The sequence below is a fragment of the Phoenix dactylifera genome, chromosome 11, assembly GCF_051530095.1.
Source record: "Phoenix dactylifera cultivar Ajwa chromosome 11, Ajwa_hap1_PhDact_Kaust_v1.1, whole genome shotgun sequence".
Classification (NCBI taxonomy): Eukaryota; Viridiplantae; Streptophyta; class Magnoliopsida; order Arecales; family Arecaceae; genus Phoenix; species Phoenix dactylifera.
The window spans coordinates 27817435-27840192 of NC_143200.1; the positions used below are offsets into that span (position 1 = coordinate 27817435).

The following is a 22758-nucleotide window of genomic DNA, read 5'->3' on the forward strand; positions in this document are numbered from 1 at the left end:
TCTAAAATATGATTAGTTTATAGGTGCATGGCATGACCAAACTTTTTCGCATAGGTGGAGTCAGGAATATTTTTGGGCATAAACAATATGCAACTGAATTTGTGTTAACCTATTGTGCATGTTAATGATCCCTAAGTGCTTTTCAGTTGAGGTACCATTAGTCCTTTTTTATCTGTGTGCGTCCATTATTATGTTATACAATCAATGCCAATGACATTTGTGATTCTTTTTCTTTTTTTCCCTAAGCATTAGCATGCGTTAGCATCCTAGTCTATATGTTGGATATAGCAGTTACTTGTTTGCATTCCTATGATAGTCTAAGGTTCAGAAATTTCTCTTAACAGGCTGAGTATGATCTTCTTAGAGGGAGTGAACGAAACAGACTAAACATTGACTCTGAGTATGATTTATTTTTTAATGTTTAAATGATATTATAAGTGCCTGTTATTTTGTTCAGTGCATTTCTGACACGCCAATTTCTTAATAATGCAAAGCTGTCTCATTTGAAGTTTCGTTGTGACAGTCTCAACCTAGAAGGGCATCGACCTAGAGTGAGGCGATATGCACAGGGTTTGACAAAGCTTATAAGAATAGGAAAAGGTGAACTATCTGAGTCTGTAATATGAAGTCATACAGAGTTTGTTTCTAGATTGTTATTATGTTTAATAATGTTTTCTTGATGCACTATGTTGTTTCTGTTGACTTTCATATAATTTACTTGTAAAAGCTTTTTGTCACCTAAACTTTGTGAAGGGGCTGTTTGCTTGCAATTCAAAAAGAGGCTATAATTAGAAATGCTGCAATTGGAATTGTAGTTGCAAAATCTGTTTATGTTTGGTTATCTTCAATTGAAAACTCAAATGCAATTGTAGGTCTTTGGTTGTATGATGCTGAATGAGATGTGGTAACCCTGCAAATGATCCGATAAGGTTACCCCCTTGAAAACAGTGAACTGTATACTTTCTTCATCATGGTATAACCATTATGATATTATTTCTACAATTATAACAGAAAACTTAATATTATCATTACATTATTATTGAATTATTATAACAATAACTACCATACTAATTCTATCACTATAGAATAACTTGATATTTAACAATCCTATTATCATAATTATAAATATTTTTATAATATATTTTTATAATAATTAATAATAATTATGTAATAGTTATTATAATATGATTATGATTAGTACTTAGTATTATATATAAATAATAATAATTAAATGTGTATGTTATGATCATAATAGAAATAGTTATATTATTAAATCATTATTATAACATAATAATAATAATTATACTACTATGTTTTTATTATAGTAAAATTATTTTTATATTATTTTTATCATATAATAGAAATTACAATATAATAATGATTATTATTAGACTATATGTTCATTATAATAAGAATCATTATGATACAACAATAATTAAATAAGTATATTATGATCATAATAATAGTTGATATATTATTAATGTTATAACAATAACTATTAAATTTCTATAATGTCACAAAAATTATTTGATATCATAATAATTATGTATATTATTATAACAAAAGATTTACATTTATGACATTTATTAAAATAATTAATTCATATTTAATTTGTTAAAACTATGTAATATTAACTTTCAATGGTTAGTGGTGAGGGGACTCCTTCAAGTGCCGCTTCCAATTATAACAAATCTTGTAGTTAGAACCGTGGCCAAGTTTGCTTGTAATTCCAAAAAGCTGCAATTGGACTCTTTCCAAATGCAGTTTGCAGTTGCAACTGCAATCATCCGGACATTTGTTTTAAACACATGCAATTTAATTACAGCATTTATCAGCATAATTTATCCAATTAGAGGCTAACATACAACCCCTAAATTGATCTATTAGTCACAATTTGGTGAATATCTCTTTAAACCCTATCATGCATGATCGATTCTTGCAATTTGGTTTTTGCATTTTCTTGATCCTTGAATGGTGCTTAGGCAAGCTGCAAATATATTACCCAAACCACAATAGGAGGTGTGAGTCTAAGGTGGTTAGTTTGGGAATCCCTTTCATGGCAAGACACCACAAGTGTTTGCAAAAGTGTGACCCCTACCTTATCAGAGAAAAGTGTCCTAAATCTACCAACTACAGTTAGGTTCTAGGTAAAAGGGGATATCTGTAACACCTCCATCATGCACAAAAGACTTTTACTGTTTAGACTTTCTATCATTCTTGTTCTTGTTTGGTGCTTAGGCAAACTGAAAACGTATTTTCATGACTAATACTATCTAGGAGTTGCAAAATGATCATATATCTGGATGCACAATTATTAAAGAAAAACTTGTATAAAGGTTCGCAATCTCGGTACCGGATACCGTATCGATACCTTATCAGTTCGGTACGGTACGGTACGGTATACACTTTGTACCGAAATAGTTCTCTAATCATTTTCTTAAATTTTATCTTGATACGCCTTGATACAGGTCGGTATGCTTCGGTACGGGCCGATACGCACATCGGTATAGAGCAATACGCTTCGATACAGATCAGTACGCCTCGGTACGGGGCAGTACTCCTCGGTATGGGGCAGTACTCCTCGGTATGGAGCTTATACCGACTTGAAGTTGAAGTTCGTACCAGTTTTCTCTCGGTACGGTACGGTATGCTCTGTACCAGGCTGTATGGCAGATCATGCTTGCATAGAATACCTTCCATATAGAGAACATACCTACTGATCTATCTTTGTGAAATTGTGTAAAACCAATAAACTGCATGGTACTAGAAATTCTATCTAATCTCATCTCCATCCCAATATTGATCAATTCAAGCAATAGATTTTTGGCTACTTGTTCGCACTTGTAGATAATTTCCACCACCCAGTCAGCTCCATAAAATGTGCTTTCTTTCAATACTCTAGTTTGGCCCCAAGGCGGTTATAACTTGTCGTACATTGAGTTTTTGTGTCTTCATCCTATGGGACCAACACAGATTTATGTGAAGAGAACCAAGCATCTAAAAGTGGGTCCTTTGAAAAGTTTCTATAACCATCAATCATGGGAGTTATACCCACATGTTAGTGTGAGCAAACCATGTCTTGATAGAAAAGAAATAGGTGTTGTAGTTTGTGTACACCCTAACACATTGGCAATCGTTGAGCATGTGATGCAACCTCACCGTAATTGTGAATACTATTTCAAGCAAGGTTCGCATTCGCAATCGGTATCGAGTACCATATCAATACCTTATTGGTTTGGTTTGGTACAGTATGTACACTCCTATATTGAAATAGCTCTCTAGCTATTTTTTTTTTTAATTTTTATCTTGATACACCTCGATACAAGTCAGTACGTCTCGGTACGGGTCGATATGCACCTCAGTACGGGATGGTATACCTCGGTACGGGGCTTGTACCGACTTAAAATTACATTTTATATTGATTTTTTTCGGTATGGTACGGTACGCCCTGTACATGGCGGTACCGCAGACCATGATTTCAAGTAATATTTTAAATACTAGTATGAAATTCTGTATTATTTTTCTATTATAATGGTACAGTATGTATTGAAACTGACAGCATCAAAAAGAATGAAAAACTATTAGTACCAGATTCTGCTATATCATTCTGTACTAATTGTACCATTATATACTGATACCTTGGTTCAATTTAGTGTAAGTTGAATCAGTCCAAACCAATAGAACCACCCCATACTACCTGGTGTTGACCTGTATTGCCCAACTTTGGGTGGTATAGTGGCTGGGAGTGGAAAGAAGTGTTGGAAGCTTGTTTGATATGAGATATGTACCGTACCACACTAACTATAACATTCTAAATCAGTAATGTATTGGTATGGTTCTCGATACCGGTTTTGTGGATGTTCGTCAGTATTGATTGGTATAGTCAGTATATAATGTCGTGGCATGCACTAATACGAATTGGTATGGTGCACGTACTGATGCCAATTTTGCATGGAGTGGTACCATACTACTAGTACTATCTTATTTCGATCTTTGTGAATCCATGATTTCAGGCATGAGAATGCTCCAAACTTCCTCATGATTTAGCATGAAGCTAATTTTGTTAGATAGGATAATATGTTGACTTCTTTCTAGCCCAAGGAATTATGTAATAACATTACTCGTAACTTTGTGTTTTTATGTTATGTGTTAACCTATGAATCAGAGTTCCATAGTCAAGATGGTGATAATGGTTTTAGAGGATACCTATTCTAGCATGTTGACCACAAAAATTCATGTTATTGATGTTTGCCCTTGTACAACTATTTAATGAATGAGAGGATTCACGTCACAGATCATCATTATGCTTAGCAATACCTTTAGCATTTTATGATCAACCAATATCAATGTTAGGTATTGGAATAACCAGAACATTTAAGTACAAAAATTATGTATCATTCACATTTGTAATTATGGATTTGATGGTTGGTTGTAAAGATATGCTCCTTCTTAACCCTCAAGCTTATTTAGATGCCATCCTTAGTGTATTGTATTGACAATACAGACCATGCTGGCAGCTTATCCGTACAATATATGGGTGCTTACCTCTACACCATCGGTGTTGGCACGTGTTGATTTGACTTGGCTTGTGCCAATGTGTATCACTTTGATACGCATTAGTGCAAGCCAATACATTGTGAAGAGAGCTTTTACCCTATTTTCTAGTTTTAAGCATGTGCTAGAACATCCTGAACAAACTTTTAGTTCTACTTGAGATATTCTGAAACTCTTATCCATGGAATATTTATCTTTGTTCAGCAAGGATATGAAGGCCTGATATACAGATTAGACATCTTAACAATAGATGATTGTCAGTCTGCATAACAGGGGTTAGAAACCTAGTCCTAAAGTACTGCAAGCATATGAACTTTCCAGACTTTCAGTTCTATTATGAGTACAACTCTTACAATATAATTACATGCCTGCCTATAGTTTTATCATGAACTTTAAATTATTTTGCTTTATTCGGGTATAAAATTGTTGTGTAATGATAATTATATGACAAATTACTCTAAAATTATGTGATGCACATTTTAAACTGTAATCCACATAACTCTTGGATAGTTTATCCAAGTTTACGATTGATTGGTGAAGAACTATTATTATTTGCAATTACAGGTCCAGAGATGCTTCTTCGGCAGTCTTCAGATCTCGGAACTAATGTGAGCACAAGCACGTATTTTGAAGGTGATAGGGGTGATGCTTTTCAAGCTCATGATTGGAGATGCGTTCGTATTGTTAATGGTAACATCACTTATTTGTGTTCTGGTGTCATTTCTTAAATTCTGATCTGTATGGTACAAGCATCCAGTGATATCTGGACAAGTGCATTTAAAAGCATAACATGGTTATGTAAGACTTCAAAATAACAGGTTCGCTGAGTCATCAACTAATTGCCATCTTCAAATATATCACATTTGTAGCACATACAAACCAAAAGATTGTTGTATGGCTTTTAAAGATATTATGTCTTATTATCTTATATTAACATTTTGGATTGATTTTTGACAAATTAATCATCTGAACCAGGAACAGTTGAAACCATAGTCACAACTAAATATCCCATGCCCATGTAGATTTATCTTAGATGTAATCATGAATGGAAGGTGAGCATTACATATTATAGTTAGCGCCGTATGTACTATCTACACAGGTTCTCAAGTAGATAGTTTATGAGGTCTTGTAACAAATAATTGAACAGCCTGCAGCATGCATAGGAGACCAGATGATGGTTAGAATCTATTATACTGCAATATTTAGCGAAATAGGTGCTGAACATGTTGTGGGAGAACAAATTTTGGGCTCCTGTAATGTTTTTACAATAACTGTTTGACTTTGTTATCAGAACCAAAACAGTAAATGCACTAATGAAAATAATGTTAGATTATAGGCCTTTATGGTTGCAGTGATTGAGGATGTTGTTATCATCATGTAATGAGATATAATGTCAAGGTGTGTAATGTTGAATCCTTGAGTTCTTGGGTGTCCATACTTCTTGCAACCACAATCTTAACTTATACATAACTGGCCATGCGGTCATTGTAAAGAAATATGGGCAATTTTGAATTCTGTTGGTTTTATGAAGCTTTTATAATGGATATCATGAGTAAATATCATCAACTTTCTAACAAGATATTCTAACATAAAAAAGTCTTTTTAAATGTTGCTTAACTCAGTTAGATGGGTTTAGCCTTATTAGCAGTGTCCTAGCTATTTCTTACTATGTGATACTCTTTTAGCCATGTAATTTACTATATCTAGCAAGTAATTAATTAATAATAAATTCAATTGATAAAATATTATAGTGGACTATAACTTGTGTATCTGTAATTCATTAGTATTAGTATGTTATGGATACAATATCCTTAAGGAGAGTTGTACCTTGTTTTGTCCATGCCTTAAGGATCCAAAATAGAATATGGTTTCCCTTTGAAAGGGCAATTTCACCAAAATAGACTAATATGATGGGAAAAATCCTCATTGGGGCACCTTAGTTTGGAAACACCATGATCTCAAATCCATTACATGGAACTAGTTATTTTCATTGCTCATTATTGTCATCGGCGACGCAGAGGATTAATTGCTACTTGGGTTCTACTTTGGAGGCTTTTCTCTCTTTTTTTTAATCCTTTCAAAGTGGTACTTTAGGCTTTAGCAATGATGAGTCATGCTTTTTTCATGGCCTTTATATCAAACTCCTGATGCTGATCCTGATCGGACATGATCACAACTCTCTTGGTTTCCTTTGCTGGTGCCTTTTGCAAATGCTATCGAAACAAGGAATCTAAACATGCCTTTGTATTTGATATGGTAAATTTCCTTTTCAAATTAACCCATCTCTGACTTGATGTCTTTGTGATCTTCATGATGATTTCTAGTAGCCTCTCTTAGATAACAATTTTAAAATGTGCAAGAGTTCCAAGCCAAAGAAACTCATTATCTGGCTAAGTTTTAAATGGAGGTGTTGTACACAAGAACATATCAAAGAATAATCAGAGAAACTAAGAAAGTGTGTAATTTTCTTTGTTCTTGGTCAGTGTCCTTGAGAAAAGGCCATAAAAGGGGATTTCACTTAAATGAAGAAAAAAGGAGTTGAGGTACTATAGAAATCTTAAAATCATCCCTATCAACCATAGCATCTCATAGCAGAAATTAAATATTGTGTTCAAGTGATGTCCTCCTTAGTTTGCTAATCAATAACACCAATTCCTTCTCAAAATCAGGTTCCCATGACTTCGAGAATATAAATTTAGCTCACACTTCACATGTAGTTGATGGATGTTGAGTAATCTTCTATTTCACATCAAGGTTTTCAGTCTATGAAATTAAGATACAACATTACAACTATTTAAGCAGTTCTGTTATTTGACAAACAAATGATTTACATGGTCATGTCAAATCGACGTGGCATTTAGCTGCAAATAAAATCAAGTCATCTGTTGGTATAGGATTTTTTGGATGAAAAATGACGTTCATAACACACAACCCAAATGGTTAGTTTTAAGGCTTATTGCCTATGGTTATTGCCGTTCTTTCTAAATGACCTGTTGTCTTGAATGCCTGGGGAAATTATGTCTTCTTCTATTCATGAAAATTTGACATGTTATGCCATACTTGTATCTTGATGTTATATTTTTAATATGCCAACATGAATAGGGAAGCATGTCCTTTTCGAATTGAATCTTAAATTGAAATATTACCTGAATTGTTTTATCATGCTGATACTTTAGTTATATCTTTAATATCTTTTCTGTTTTTCTGGTTTCTAGGTGTAAGAATTTTCGAGGAAGTGGCTGATTTGAAGGTACCTCTTTTTCTTGCGTTCATGGGTTATGGATGGTGATATTCAGTTACATTTTAGTAAGATTTTTTTTTTCAAGACTTTTAAATTGTTGCACTGTACATGAATGAAATCTGGTATTTGTATCGCCTATCCCATATGTTGTCATGACATAATGGAATAGCCAATTTATAAAACTCTAAACTCTAAAGCTAATTAGTAGTTTCAAAACAAAAGTATATATTCATAAGAAAAGGATAACTTTTGAGGCATCACTGGTGATTTTCTTAGCATAAAGGTAGAAGGTTACTTCACATTTTAAATGCTACAATCAATGAAACTGATTGATTACTAAAATTACCTTCTAGTCAAGAATGGTGATGTTTTGCATGGCCATTTTGTAAAAAGCAAGAATAGTGGTTTGGTTGTTAGAATATAGGAATTGGCAATTGCTTCATATAACTTAAATTCAAGTTGCTGAGTTTTGCAAAGTAATGGTGGGATATCAATAGGAGCATGTTGAGCACTATTGATTGAAGGGACAGAATCATCATTGGAAGTTTTGGTGTCACTTCTAGTCATTGACCTAATTTGATGAGATTGATTTCTTATGTGAACGAAATAATATTTCAGAAATAAAATCTGATATTGAATATGAAAATTATGATGCCATAAGAAGGAATTCTATGCAACATTCATGATTATTATATATAATATATATGCAGAAAGACTATATAAATCAAGTCTGGACAAGTGCAGGTAAGCATGCTATGCAATATTCATGCAGAAGACATTGTATCCAAGATGTATTTTATGGCTTGTTTTGTTGATTGGATTACAAATAAAACTTCTAATTTTTTTTTGAAATTCGCATATAGTGATTTTTTTTTTTTTTTACACAAGTATTCTTTGTTTACTCAATAGTCATTATTTGTTTGCTATAATATATTTGCCTTCACAATTGTTGATTAGTGTAATCTGAAATATTCTTTTTGTTTGATTTAATTTTCTCTTTCAATTTCAATTCGACTATGGTTGAAGTATTTTAGTTTCACATTATTTTTTACATAATTGGAGATGATATGTATAATGCAGTATGTGCTTACTTTTTGCAGGGTGCCAAAGGTTGCCTTCTTAAGTCTGTCGGTGTTGTTGATGCAAATGTGGATACTGTCTTTGAGGTGGTTCTCAGTGTTGATAGACATAAGAGATATGAGTAAGTTGATTAAATTTGTATGTTATGCTTTTTATACTAAACTCCTTCTGAGAATGACTTTATACAGGTGGGATATGTTAACATGTGACCTAGAATTGGTGGATTCAGTGGATGGGCACTATGATGTTGTTTATGGAACATATGATCCAAAAATTTTAACATGGTATGTTAATTTTATGCCTTTCATGCACTTAGCCATTCATAACCAATTTTTTATATGATATAGATAGAGATAGATTGAAGCTAAAATTATAACAGTGCTTATGTGAAATACATTTCGAACATCTAGGATGGAAATTTCATATCACCTGTCCTTGAAAAATTTTACATCATTAATCTGGACATATGACATGTACGAGGTCTAAGAACCAAATGACTTCTAGGTTTGTAAATAGGATTCAACATATGTAATGAATTTCCCCCTAAGTAACATTGATCTAAGATATGTTGATTGCTGGAGAAATGTGTTGCATGATTTAACTAGAGCCACATTTAGTTCCATCCTTGAATCAGGTGACCTTTGATTAAGTGGTTGAGAACTTGAGATCCCTGTACCCAATCTTAGCTATTGTGTAAGTATGGGCAAATATTATAAGTAGAGAAATAAATGCACCATACCCAGTCATTAATATTATGTGCATAATGTACACAAATAAATAAACCATAATTTGTTCCTCTTAGCAAACTAAGGATTCTAGCGATGCAGTAGACCCAATTTTGTTCGTTTCTAACTTCTTATGATAGTCTTGAATGTTAATTTTTATGGATAATGATGGAGAATATATCAGATGCTTCCAAACTTCTCTTGTCCTTTTAGGAGCTGAGTGCTGACAGATCATTAGCACCAAAACCCCTTAGTTACATGAAGGGTATTGAAGGGAAAAGATACTCTGAGTCTGCACACTTTCCTATCTAGATGAGAGTACTGGAAGTCAAAACAATGTTGTTGTGGCATATGATGAACTTGTATTTCCAATTAAGAGCTGCTGGAAGCAAAAATGTGGATGATCCCATTAGAGGGCTATTCAAAGCATAAATTTGATTAAGCTCCAAATAAGGACTACTGAATAGCATAGATGCCCTTCAATAGAGGATTGTTGGAGTGTGTAAATAAATTAGACTCTAGTAAGGACAATTGGAGAGTATAATCTCGTTACTAAATCTGACGGGTTTTTAATATTGCTTCTCCCAATCTTAAAACATTTTCAAATGGAGCTCTCTTGATATTAAAAGGCTCCAGTTATAACATAGATTTGGCCAACCTCAGGGAGAGGGCCTGTCCCTAGTGATTTTACGATTTGAGTGGATCCTCAGGGACTATAATAGATGAAGTTTGATGTCTCAAAACTTGTTTCCTTTACCACCATGAGAAGCAAGCTTCAACATAGGCCATCTGTGGAGTGATTGATCATAACCCTATTTGATTTTGATGAGCTCAAAGCATCTGAGTATATCTCTTGTTTACTAATGAATTCAATTGAGTGTTTCAGTGAAAATCTTGTCTAAAGTGTTTCTAGACTTGGTTCATAATATTTTGGATAAGTTAAGAAATCAGTTTGAACCAAAGTCTGAGACTCGAGTCGACTCCGGAGTATTACGAGTCGACTCCAAGCGTATCAGAATCACTGGCACGGGCTCGAGTCGACTCCGGATCATTACGAGTCGACTCCGACTGAGAACAGACAGACGAGCAGAAAGCATCAACTCAAAATCTGTCAGCGAGTCGACTCCTGAAGTGCGCGAGTCGACTCCGGAGTAGTATGAGTCGACTCCAAGGAGTTACAGACAGAAAAGTCAGAGAGCGAATTTCGACCCTGAGATTCGAGTCGACTCCTGTGGAACGCGAGTCGACTCCGATGGTTGGTAGGTCGACTCTAAAGAAAGCGAGAGTCGACTCTCAGTGGTTCACAAGGCAAAAGTCAGAGAGCAGTTTTCGGACTCTGAGATTCGAGTCGACTCCCGCAATGCGCGAGTCGACTCCGAGACAGCGCGACCCCAAAAAGACAGAAGACCGAATTATTGTCTCTGAGAGCCGAGTCGACTCCCAGACAGCTCAAGTCGACCCCAAGGCAGCGCTACACCAAAAAGGCAGAAGGCCATGTTTCGGAAACTGAGAGCCGAGTCGACTCCAGAACAGTCCGAGTCGACTCCAAGACTGGACGAGCCAAAAGACAGAAGATCGGGAGTTCGGGCTCTGAGCGCCGAGTCGACTCCCAGGATTGTCGAGTCGACTCGAGTGGGCCAGGTTGAAAATTGGCTCCGTGGAATTCATGGGATGAGCCGACTCCGAAAATGCCAAGTCAGCTCCAGAAGTTGGCGAGTCGACTCCGGGTCAAGTCGAGTCGACTCCCAGTCGAAGAGGCCACTTTAATTTAAATCCGGAACAGTTGCCGAGTCGACTCCAGAAAAGCATGAGTCGACTCCCGCTACAGCCGAGTCGACTCCTGATCGCGCGAGTCGACTCCGACCCCCAACGGACATATTGTCAGGTTGTGCAGAGTGTGCAGAACGGGCAGAAAAAGGTGTCTAACGGCTAGTTTCCGTGGGGGATGGCTTAAATAGCCACAGAAGACTGTAGCAAGGTAGAGAAGCACCATTCCATTCAGAGAAATCAAGCATTCATTCTCTGCATACTTGTCTTCAACGAAAAGAAGGAAGAGCGCCATTAACTCCATCCAACTTCCTCTTCCCAGCATTTTAAAGAAGCCTCCTCCTGCATTCAAGTCGACCAGACATTCCAGAGGAGACTCAAAGTTCAAGAAGCCCTACTCTACTCCAACTCAAAAGTGTTTGAGGGCTCTTAACTCCTCTCTAGTTTATATTGTAGCAAATCTGCTTTTTAAGAAGCTCAGTTTTTCTGTTTGTTTCTTATTCTTTCCATATTGTCTTTGCTTGGTTCAATCGGGGGATTGAATCAAGGGTGTAGAGGTTGGTTGGTGAGCCGAGTGTAAAACCAACGTGTAAGGGTTCGATTGTGATCCCGGAAAAACAATCGGGGTGGTTCTAGTCGGTGAGCCAGGGAAAACCGACCGAGTTCGTTGTGAGCTCGTAAAACAACAAGTTTGGTTGTGAGCTTGTAAAACAACCGGCTGTAATCTGAGGGGTTATAGTGAATTCCCAAGTGAGACTTGGGGAGTGGACGTAGGAGCAAGGGTTAGCTCCGAATCACTATAAAAGCCTTGTGTTTGTGATCGTGTGTCTCTTTCTTTTACTCTCATTTCATTCACAGCACATAGCAATTAATTAATCATCTTGGTAAAGCATTAATTAGTCATCCACAACGTTTTAATTGCAAAATTATTTTAAAACCCAATTCACCCCCCCCCCCCTCTTGGGTTGTCTATCTGGGCAACACCATCAGCACTGAAACTTGCCCTTTAATGGAGGGTGCTGACCTACCATGTAGATCTATTGGTCCTCGGACATCTTTGGTGATGCAAAAGAACTGAACATTAATAATGAAGATGTTTGGCTTTGCTAAATCATGTGATGCAGACCTATGGTGCCCCTCAATTATGTATCTACTTAAGGTGTTCACAAGCCATCTGATGATATATGGTGTCTAGTGTCTATGAATTATTTGATAAAATGAACTTAGTGTCCTCCAAATGTCTAATGAAGAATTAAGATGTGTGCAAACCATCTAGCAAAGAAAATGTGCTTCCAATTGTTTGATGCATACTCAAGGTATCTTCAAATTGTGTAATGAAAATTTATTGTGTTGGCAAACCATCTGATCAAGACTTAAGATATCTCCAGACCATTTGATGAAGATCTAAGATGTCAAACTGACCATTTCTTGAAGACTTAAGTTGTCCTGGGACTGTCTTATGAAGACTTAAGGTGTCCTTGGAAAATGTGATGAAGAATTAAGGTGTCCCAAACCATGTTATAAGGATGCGTGAGAATTGTGTCTTTCCTACAACAACAAGGAGGAAACTCAACCGCAACATCATGTCCAAGATTCTCTGCATTTCTTTGTTCCTTGTAGAGTATTAGGTTGTAAATTTAATGATGAAGCTCCTGTTCAACAAACAAGGGATAGCTAAAATAAAGAAAATGAGTACTATGTCATGAATTCCACTTGAGAATTAAGGGTTATCTGATACCTGACCCAGAAAGTTGGAAAAAGGCTAGTCTCTGATGTTTTTGAATTTTGATCATCCAGAATACTGAAACTATTCACTTTTAAATAGATGTTGATACAAATGTGTCCGAAAGTTCAAATACTTCCTTGCTTTTATTTAACTCCAACGGTGCAATCATGGTAAATTTCAGTATATAAGTATGATTAGTGGGGCTATCCATAACATTTTCATGAGTTTTTGCTACAATGCTAAGAGGATTGGAGGAAAAGCTTATAAAAGTCAAGCAAGATGTTCACTTAAGAGATGAAGCATCCTTGATGACTTCCTTATTGTTCATTAATGACTTTACACTCAGAATATTGTCCTAGGGTCAATTTGCAAAGTGCAAACTATGAAGGGTCATGGTAAAAGTTCCTAGAGTCTTCTTGAAATATGGTTCTTCCCATTTTTAGTGTAAATTGATCTTAGTAAGCATTTTTGGTGTTTACTTCCCAATTATGATAAATGAGAAATGATGTAGATACTTTGATGCCAGATGAAGCAGTGATGTTGCCTTGCCCTCATTTTTAGCATAAAAGCAAGGAGCATGAATGGGAATTGGAGTGGTAATAAGTTTTTTGAGGCAAACAATATATATTTCTATTCTTCATAGTTCAACATGGTGCAAGAAATGAATGTGGTAGAGGTACTGTAATTTGAGATAAGTTTGATGACAGAGAATAGGCAACACTATTTTACTAATAAAGTTATGTGAACTGCTTCTAAACAGAACGTAGGAAAAGGATTCATGTAGGCAACCCTAACAAGTTTTGCATTAAGGCTTAGTTGTGTTGAAGTTATGTGAAATGATTCATGGTACAAGTAAATTTATCTTGTTTTGGACTTATCTGGATTTTGATTTCAAGATCTTTAATTTGAAATACATGGATGACACCATTGCCTTTTGTGCTCATGGTTGTATTGAAAATTTCAAACCTCAAGAAGTTCTTATCTTGTTTCAAGATATAAGTTTTAGAAAAATTCTTCCAAGTGATCAGTGGTGGGAGCTAATGTCAATCCAATGCCTGTTGTTTTGAGAGCCAAGGAAGTAGGAGCCAAGGCGTAGTTTTCTATAACATATCTTCAGTTCATAAAATCAAGGCAATTGATTTCAGACTATCAATTGCTAAGGCTCAAATGAAGTTAGGCATCTAATGTAGGTTTTGTCTCTTGGCACCCACCCACTTTTCTTTTTCACCTTGATGGTGGCCCATTGCAAGGACTTGGGAAGACTGGATGAATGTTTTGACTTTCAGAACACTCAGACTTTTTTGCTAAATCAGAATGCTTGGGCAAAGTTTTATCAAAGACTTAAACTATGCCTCACCAAATAAGTGATTATATACACTCCCCAAATGTCAAAGAACTTTATCAAGAGAATGAAGAATGGGTCTTAGTTATATAACTTTGCAGTGATTCGATGGCAGATCTCCAATAAGAAATGGTCCTTTCAAAATGGTTTAAATAATGGAAGTCAGCAAGGTTCAGCAAGTTGTGGTCTGATCCAAAATTAAAGGTGGGCTCTGTCGAAATATATATGTTTGTCAGTTGAGAACATGTCCCTTTATCAAGATGTTTTGGTGAGCGAATTATAAATTTGGCTTTGAACACCCCTTGTTGGATCCTAAAACTTCAACAAAGCTAAACTTGTTGTCTTTCTGGTCCTCTGTATGCATTGTCCAAATCAATTGAACTTTTAATATTAAGTCTACTGATGAGTTTTTTTGTCTAATGATGAAGTATACAGTGATCAGGTAAAGTAATTAGATGCAAGAGACGTCCCAAAATCAATGCCTGCCTTTGGAAAGCATGCTTGCTTCTTATGGCTGTAATAATTGAAAAAGGCAAAACATGTAGCATGTAAATTCTACATCCTTTAATCATTTTATTTGGCACATCTCTGTCTATTTATTGAAAAAGAAATGATGGACGCTCAAAAGAACCACCAACTGCAAGATACAGGGATTTAGCATTTCTCATATCTGAGATTGGCATGACCACATTTATCTTGCCTGATGGTGCCTTCTAAGGAGAGGCAATGAAAATTTAGAAAAAAATAAAAAAAAATAGCAAGAAAATCTGCTACTATAAATTCTTCCCTTATGAGACTTTTCAAAGGAGCCGTCATCTTCTTCCGCTCAACCAAATCGTACCCTATATTTTTAGGAGGGTTGACATTATCAAGTAAAAATCTAAACAAGTTCAATGCGCCAGTCTCCAAGAGGGTATTAAAAATCCTCTTATTGATAACTGATCCAGTGCCATCTAAAACAGCTTGGAGCTCTGCCTCAAGATTTGTTGGAATGCTATATTATTGTGCACAAATATTTGTTCTCCTCCTCTAGGAGAAAAATTATATGGAAAAGGTTTATTATAAAGCAGGTTGTTCTTTCTTAGAATTCCTTTATAGAAATTTAGCCTGCTTTTATTTGAAACGAAGAAAACCACAGGATTTTTTCCCCAAGGGTATACATTGAGTATTTTGGATCAAGAGGATGTCAAAGGTTTTCAAAATTGCCTCAGAATGAAAGAGCTTCTGGAGAAGGTTATGATCTTTGCAGCTGAAATCTGGGCATGGAATTTGGGTTGGATCTGATCAAAGTCCAGATTGGATATTTCTGGTCTGGTTTCCTATTTGATTGGGTACCTTTAAGTAGATAGCCTCTTTTTTTTTGCTACATAGAGCCTCTTTTGATTTCTTATTTCTTTGGGAGTCCAGAAAGTATCTTCTTTTCTTTTGGTCACTTGGACTTTCACCAAGTGGTTGCTCCCATATTTTTTGTCGTTAATGTGGACTTCATTTTCCCTTGATTAGTTTTGGTGTCTTTTTTTCCATCTTAAGTGCACTTTTTTTATGGCCCGACAATCTTCTAATCTGAATAAAAGTTCTGGTCATGTATGCCCACGTTTCTCCAAAGAAAAGTGAAAACATTGTACTATGTGTATGTGTTTTATGTTCTCAACTAGCCTCTGAAAATAAATTCTTTGTTCAAGCATCTGAACCTAATCATGAATGTAAATCCACATGCCAGGTTTATCAGGATTAAGGTAGCCCTTTAGTTGATTAACAACTTCTTCTTTTACTTAGACAGTTCTTCATCCTTATGTGATTATTTGTTGTGTAAGCCTTCTGGCTTGATGATTCAAGGAGATTAGAATTATTTTATCTGCACTCCTTTATCTGAACCAGAACATCATGTTTCAGGTTCATTGACTTGTATTTCTTAATGCTGGTTTGGATTTGTATAATGGCTAGACCAATGTAATATAATATCATCATCAAATCTACACTTTGGCACAAAAAGTTGTGCTTTTTGTAATTATAGCATCATCTGGTCTTTCTCATTGTGTTTTCAGGTGGCACTCAAAGAAGGATTTTGTTTTCTCAAGACAGTGGTTTCGTGGTCAAGATGGGGCATATAGTAAGCGATCATTTCTGTTAAATTCTTCCACCGTTCTGATTTATGAATTTATATGCTACCCGGTACATACTTCTCTATATTGTTGTTGAATGAGATGCATAAGATCTTGGGGAACATTTCTCCAAGGCACAACAGGATGTTGCTAGCAGTATATTATACTTTCTTCCTTTTTCTTCTCTCATCACATTTCTACACACGGTCTATGCAACACCATTAAGAACTTATCTTTGAAATATACGATGCTCGAGAAGACATTTTAGTCGTTGGACCATAATGGAAATAATTGCTGGGTTATATCCTGATATGTTTTCAAGGTATTCTTATGGACTTAAATGCTGGTTAGAATTGCATGACACGATACATAGTGTGCCAATGCCTTGCACATAGCAACAGTGGCACAGTACTATGTGAATTGGCATGACACAACACAAAACAGCACAGCACAGCACAGCACAGCACAGCACCACACAGCACAGCAAACGGTACACCACAGCACAGAATTGCCATGAACTGCTACCAAACGGCACAACATAATTTGTAGGGATTAATTGTTGGTAAACAAGAGCATCTGTTATGTTCTTACGGCAAAATATTTACCATACTGCTCGCATTTATTTATATGGCTTTCCTGGGTACATGCATCTGCAGCCATTTTACAGTTTCCTGCTGTCAGCAAGAATCGACCTCGAAGATCTGGTTATAAACGTACAAAAATCAATCGTAAGCTTTCGTCCTAGTTTATATATTATATGCACTCTTTATTATGTGCTACTTCATTGTTTTCTGTCATGCCTAAATCTGCTTTTCCTCCATGTTGATGATGTATTGTCTATCTACTTTTAGATGTTATAGAGTTGCATTTGTTGTCTACCCATATGACCTAATAAACTTTACAGCTGTTCATGATTTAAGCTTTGTGTGGTATTGGCTGTTGCATTTGCTAGCCCTTCTATTTTGTGTTAGTTGTACCCTCGCGTCAACTCTTAGAGCACATATCCAAATTAAGATATGCATCAAATGTTTGAATACTTACAACATCATTTTTGTTGTTGCTTTTAGAAATTGGTTAAGAGTTGGACTCTTTTAGCAATGAGTTCATTGCATTTGTGAATTGAGGATCCACGCTATTGATCATGATCAACTTTATTTATACATCTTAAAATTCACAAGAACCTAAATTCAATGAGTGTGGCTGCTTAAGTCATAAATCAAATCAAAATATTGTATCTTGCCACAAAAGTTGCCATTTATGACCACTAGATCTATGAAAAGATGGAAGAATTATGTTTTTCTTTTGTTTTTTGAGCAATGTAATGCAAACTTTAAATTTAGATGGCTTATCATTAATTTTAACTCGTGATTTCTCGATAAGGTACTTATACCTGCACACCGCATATGCATATGCACATGCATATGTTCATACATATACTAAGAGAAAGCAATGAGAGGAGAAAGAGAAGCTAGATTGCTTTAAAGAGGAGTGGGGCATGAATTCTATCAGTCTCTTAATAATGGAATCAAGAGATCCAAAATGTTGAACAAATCATGGTAAAATGCACATTATCCTTTCATCTTGCTCCATCCCCCATTATCTCCTTGTTTTTTTTCATATTAGATTAGGATAGGAATTGGAAAGGCCAAAGTTGCACTGACTGTTAGGCCGTGGAGGATCAAGACGAGGGTGGAAAGAGATAGGAGGGTGGCATGGCATAGTGAAGCAAAACTGATATTAGAAACATATCAATTATACTTCTAATAGAGAAATTGCTCCACTCCACTAAATGATAGATATACAAGGCTCTTTCGTTAGTAACAGGACAATATAGGAGTAGTTTCAGTCCAAAATAGCAAAGAAAACCACATTCCAAGCAGTACCAGCAGCTAATATCAACTTTAAAGGATAAAGATCAGGTATTTCCCTAGATCCAAGGGAGTACCTGATATGGAGCTTCACATCTTAGAAAAATAATCAGAAAAAAGCGGCATGTTGCTGCTAGCTTCTCATATGTGACACAGTGAAAGAAAAATGAGAAGGTGCCATGGGGATGACTCCTTAAAACCCTCATTTCCAATTGTTGAACCCTAGCTGGGAGAGCAGCAGCTCTAGAGAAAATAGCACACAAAAAGTCCCCTCAAAGAACCATCAAGCCCCCCTTTAATATTATGAGCTTTTTGGAGAAGCTTCTTGCCTCAAAAGCCAAACTTCTCACCTAACACCACCTAACACCTTGTTCCCGACAATATAACTATTAACTACTATTACAATTAAGACAGAGAGACCAAAATGACCCGAAATTTGTCCTAACAAGACCTGACCAGAATTGGGAAATCAAAATTACCACTACCGCTAGACTGGGCAGACCATTAGAACACTTTAAAACTCTAATTTGACCCTTTCAATAGTATTGGAAACTTATATGTCTATGGTTATTATTATTTTGCGTCATTCTCTCTAGGGTAGAGAGAACTCACCTCCATGCTGGTCGCAAGCTTTGCAGCTTGACCCTTGTAAGCAACAATATTGATGAATTCTTCATCTATCCATGAGTCCTCATGCTCAGGTTTACCTGCCCTCCTGACAAGGAAGCAGTAGTATTTACCAGCTCTAGTCTTGAGTTCTCGCACTAAAACACACTTTCAACCTCATTTTCCTTGCTGCATATCTGATTCAATGTTTCATGGTCTGTGCTTCTCAGTTCAGTCCCTAAATCACCATTTCAGGCACAAAGATCTGAAATAATAAAGATGGGAGATATGTTTAAACCATGGGGAAGCTCCACCTCATAGGCATTTTCTCCAAACTTGTGCAAAATTCTGCATGGGCCTATGTTTTTGCTCTTCAATTTGTGACGGTAGCAACGGGAAGCCTTTCTTTTCGAAGAAACATGATGACATAGTCCCCAACTTGGTGTTCCTTGAACATCCTATGTTGACCATAAATTTCTTTGTACTTCTGATTCATCTCCAACAACTTTCGACAGACCTCCTCTTGGGTTCCTTTAAATTTTTGGTAGAAGCAAGAGCATCATCGCTAATAGCTGCTAGTTTCATATGTCCATAAGATCAACAACCTGGTTCCCCGGCTGTACAGAATTTCAAAAAGACTCTTTCCTGTAGATCCATTCACAAAGCTGCATCGGTGCCCAACTAGTACACAGTGTTAAAACAGTACATCTCTTGCTACCAACACTCGGCATGGTTGGCTATTGCTTTCCAGTATGGTACAGTATGCCTCATACTAATGGGTATGGTCTGGTATGTAAAACCTTTTCAAAAATAGCACATTCCATTAGTTAAAACTCTTGGTTTATAATATAGTCATTGTAATGTGTCTGTTTCTCATCTCGTTTGTAAAGTTAATGGTTTTTCATGTTCGGAACAGTTTTCATTTCCCTTGTTTTGTTTCTTTTGTCATTTTTCAACTTACTGTTTGTCATATTATTTAACACTGTTTGGAGTTTTACATAAATAAAGGTTTAGTTGATTTTGGCTTTATCTATAATCATGCACTATGCATGTATCTGATGTATTGAATATTTGAAAGAAGCTTATCTTTATGTATACAAAGCTGGCTTAAGCAATGATTGATCTTATGGACATGAACATGTTTTTGATACAAGTCATGCTCAGAGATTTCCACGCATTTCTTTCTAATAATGCAAATTATCTTAAAATTGATCGTAATGCCATACTTGTTATGTTATTTGATTGCTGATGTGGGTGTAACTTGTTAATAATTGACTTCTAGTATTCCAATTTCTTTCTGGCTTGATTACATCCATTCAGGTATTTGTTTTGGGCATTTCCGTATGTAACAGTTGAATTGGTTCTTAAAGCAGTAGTTCTAAGGCTGAGCCTCATTTTGCAGCTTCTATTTGGGAAATTAGAAGACTAAACACATCAGAGTCTCCAACTGCAAAATGCCTTGTGACTCAGATGTTGGAAATCCGATCAAGTGTCTGGGCTAGATGGAAGAGACAGCACAGCTCCAATTTTGAGAAAACCATTCCTTATGCTTTACTATGCCAAGTAGCAGGTTCGTTCACCCTGCATTTCATTATGTACACACGAATGTCTATTTTCATGCATGTATGTGTCCACGTGTGAGCAAGTATTTTGCATGTGGACATGCTTCAATTATGGGAGTCTCCTGAGTGTAAAAGGAGATGCCTGATATAGTCTCTGGGAAACGTTTGTATTTTGAACTATTGAACTGTATTCTTTTGCTTCTGTAGAGGAAGCCATTGACCTCTTTGACTATTCAGGATTAAGAGAATATTTTGGAGCAAATCCTGCCTTCATATCTGATTCTTCCTCCACAATTGTGCATTCAAAAATCTCTGACATTTCAAGTGACGGTGCTGCATTTGAGGAATCTGAAGTTAAGGATGAGTTCTATGATGCAATTGCAAATGATGACTCGTTGGAAGATGAAGATAGTGATGATGATGTCGAAGTCTCCAAGGTAGTGCCAATTATTTAAAAGAAAGGAAAAATTAATGTTTGTCGATGACATGTCACTGCAAGTTTTATCTTTCAAATTTATCCATAATAATCATGAAACAAATATGGAATTCTGAATACACTGTTTGTCAGGATGGAAGAGTCAGACTAAGGAATGTTTCATGGGCCATTGCAAGCTTGGCTTTGAAGCGAAGTACAGGTAATCTCTGGCTTGAAGCTATAGATATATACCTGAGATGCATCTTTTTAGCTCTATTTAAGGTTTTAAGGGCCCGACCTTACTGTTCCATACTGGTCATACTGTACCACACCAGTAGGGAACAAGTTTTGGATACAGCACGCTTCGGAAAACTAGATACCAGACTGGCATTACCTTAATGGCGCTCAATATGCCCAATACCAGTAGTGTGCCAGTACTGGTACCAGTACTTAAAACAGTGGCTATATCATTACTAATTTTTTCTATTTATAATGCTTAACCATATTAGACCCAACATTCAACAAAAAACTGTTGTTTATAATAAGCCAAACTTCTTTCCTTTTATATCAATTATTAATGTTACTTGTTCATTTATCGTGCTGGAAAATAAATTTTAGTTTTATCATTATTTTTTATGCTACATTATAATTTTCTTCATGATAATGATGAGTCAATGTTTAACAATGTTATACTGAATTATAAAGATTCTTCATTGATGCAGCTTTAGTTGAGAATAATGAGTTGAATGCCAACTTTCCTCCAATCACCATTGATCCAAGTCAGTTTCATGGTTCATTGCATCAAGGAAAAGGTGAAACTGATACCAACTGTTGGACTACTCCAAATGGTCAAGGGTTTATGATAAGAGGGAAGACCTACTTGAAAGATTACTCTAAGGTTGGCGGCATATTCTCATTCTACATTCTTTCAACATGATTTATTTAGATCACCATCATTTTTATCTTAGTTTACTTACATACAGAAACAGCTGCAGTAGATACTAAATACCAATGCAACATATTTCTTTTGAAGGTAACAACTAATATTGAATTCACTCCCTAAAAATGATGAAAAGCTGACTTTAGGGACACTATTTGTCTGCAGAACAAATCCTTGATATTGGATTCCTTGAGAAAAATATCTGAATGCAAGTAGCACAAACTGCCATCCTTGAGTGTTGAACTTGATGCATATCTTACAACTAGGTTGGTTCTGTCCAGATATGCCTCACTTTTGTTTTTGTGAGTTGATCTGTTGTCTTGATAAAAACATTATGGAGACTTAAACATTGTAAGCATTCCCCTGCAAAAGTTTCAACATTGGAAGTCATAGCAACCATGGAACAGCTTCTTAATTTACATTATATGTAACAAAACACAGGAAAGGACTATTACGAAGACCCATCTACCTTGAAATTTAACACCAACATGATTATACTTTCTTGGGTCTGTTTTCCCAAGAATTTGGCATCATGCATGTTAGAGATAATGATGTAGTGCATGATCACAGACTTAAGCATATATAATATATGCTTATGTATTTTTTTCATGTTACACATGTGAGGAACCATAATCTATGAGCATATGTTTATGTATTTTTCTTAATCCAAAACATGATGCATCCATAGTCTGTTGTAATTGTATGTGTTCCGGACAGGGCATTCTATTGTATCAGTATCTTGGCATCTACTCACTGGGGTTGCTATCTTGTGCTAATGTTGCTAGTTCTAGAAAATGTTATGGTGGTTTGACTTTAAAAACCATGGCTAC

General features: G+C 35.8%; 1 protein-coding gene across 1 annotated transcript in view; it reads left to right on the plus strand.

The window, feature by feature from the left end:
- Positions 1-22758, plus strand: part of LOC103719029 (ENHANCED DISEASE RESISTANCE protein (DUF1336)) — a 47019-nt gene that overhangs the window by 12319 nt on the left and 11942 nt on the right. Inside the window, exons 5-16 of the mRNA XM_008808085.5 lie at positions 345-400; positions 524-600; positions 5119-5244; positions 7770-7804; positions 8896-8996; positions 9064-9159; positions 16481-16545; positions 17194-17265; positions 20414-20581; positions 20811-21010; positions 21142-21208; positions 21711-21886. Of these exons, the coding sequence (XP_008806307.4) occupies positions 345-400; positions 524-600; positions 5119-5244; positions 7770-7804; positions 8896-8996; positions 9064-9159; positions 16481-16545; positions 17194-17265; positions 20414-20581; positions 20811-21010; positions 21142-21208; positions 21711-21886 (1239 nt within the window). The remainder of the gene's footprint in view (positions 1-344; positions 401-523; positions 601-5118; positions 5245-7769; positions 7805-8895; positions 8997-9063; positions 9160-16480; positions 16546-17193; positions 17266-20413; positions 20582-20810; positions 21011-21141; positions 21209-21710; positions 21887-22758) is intronic.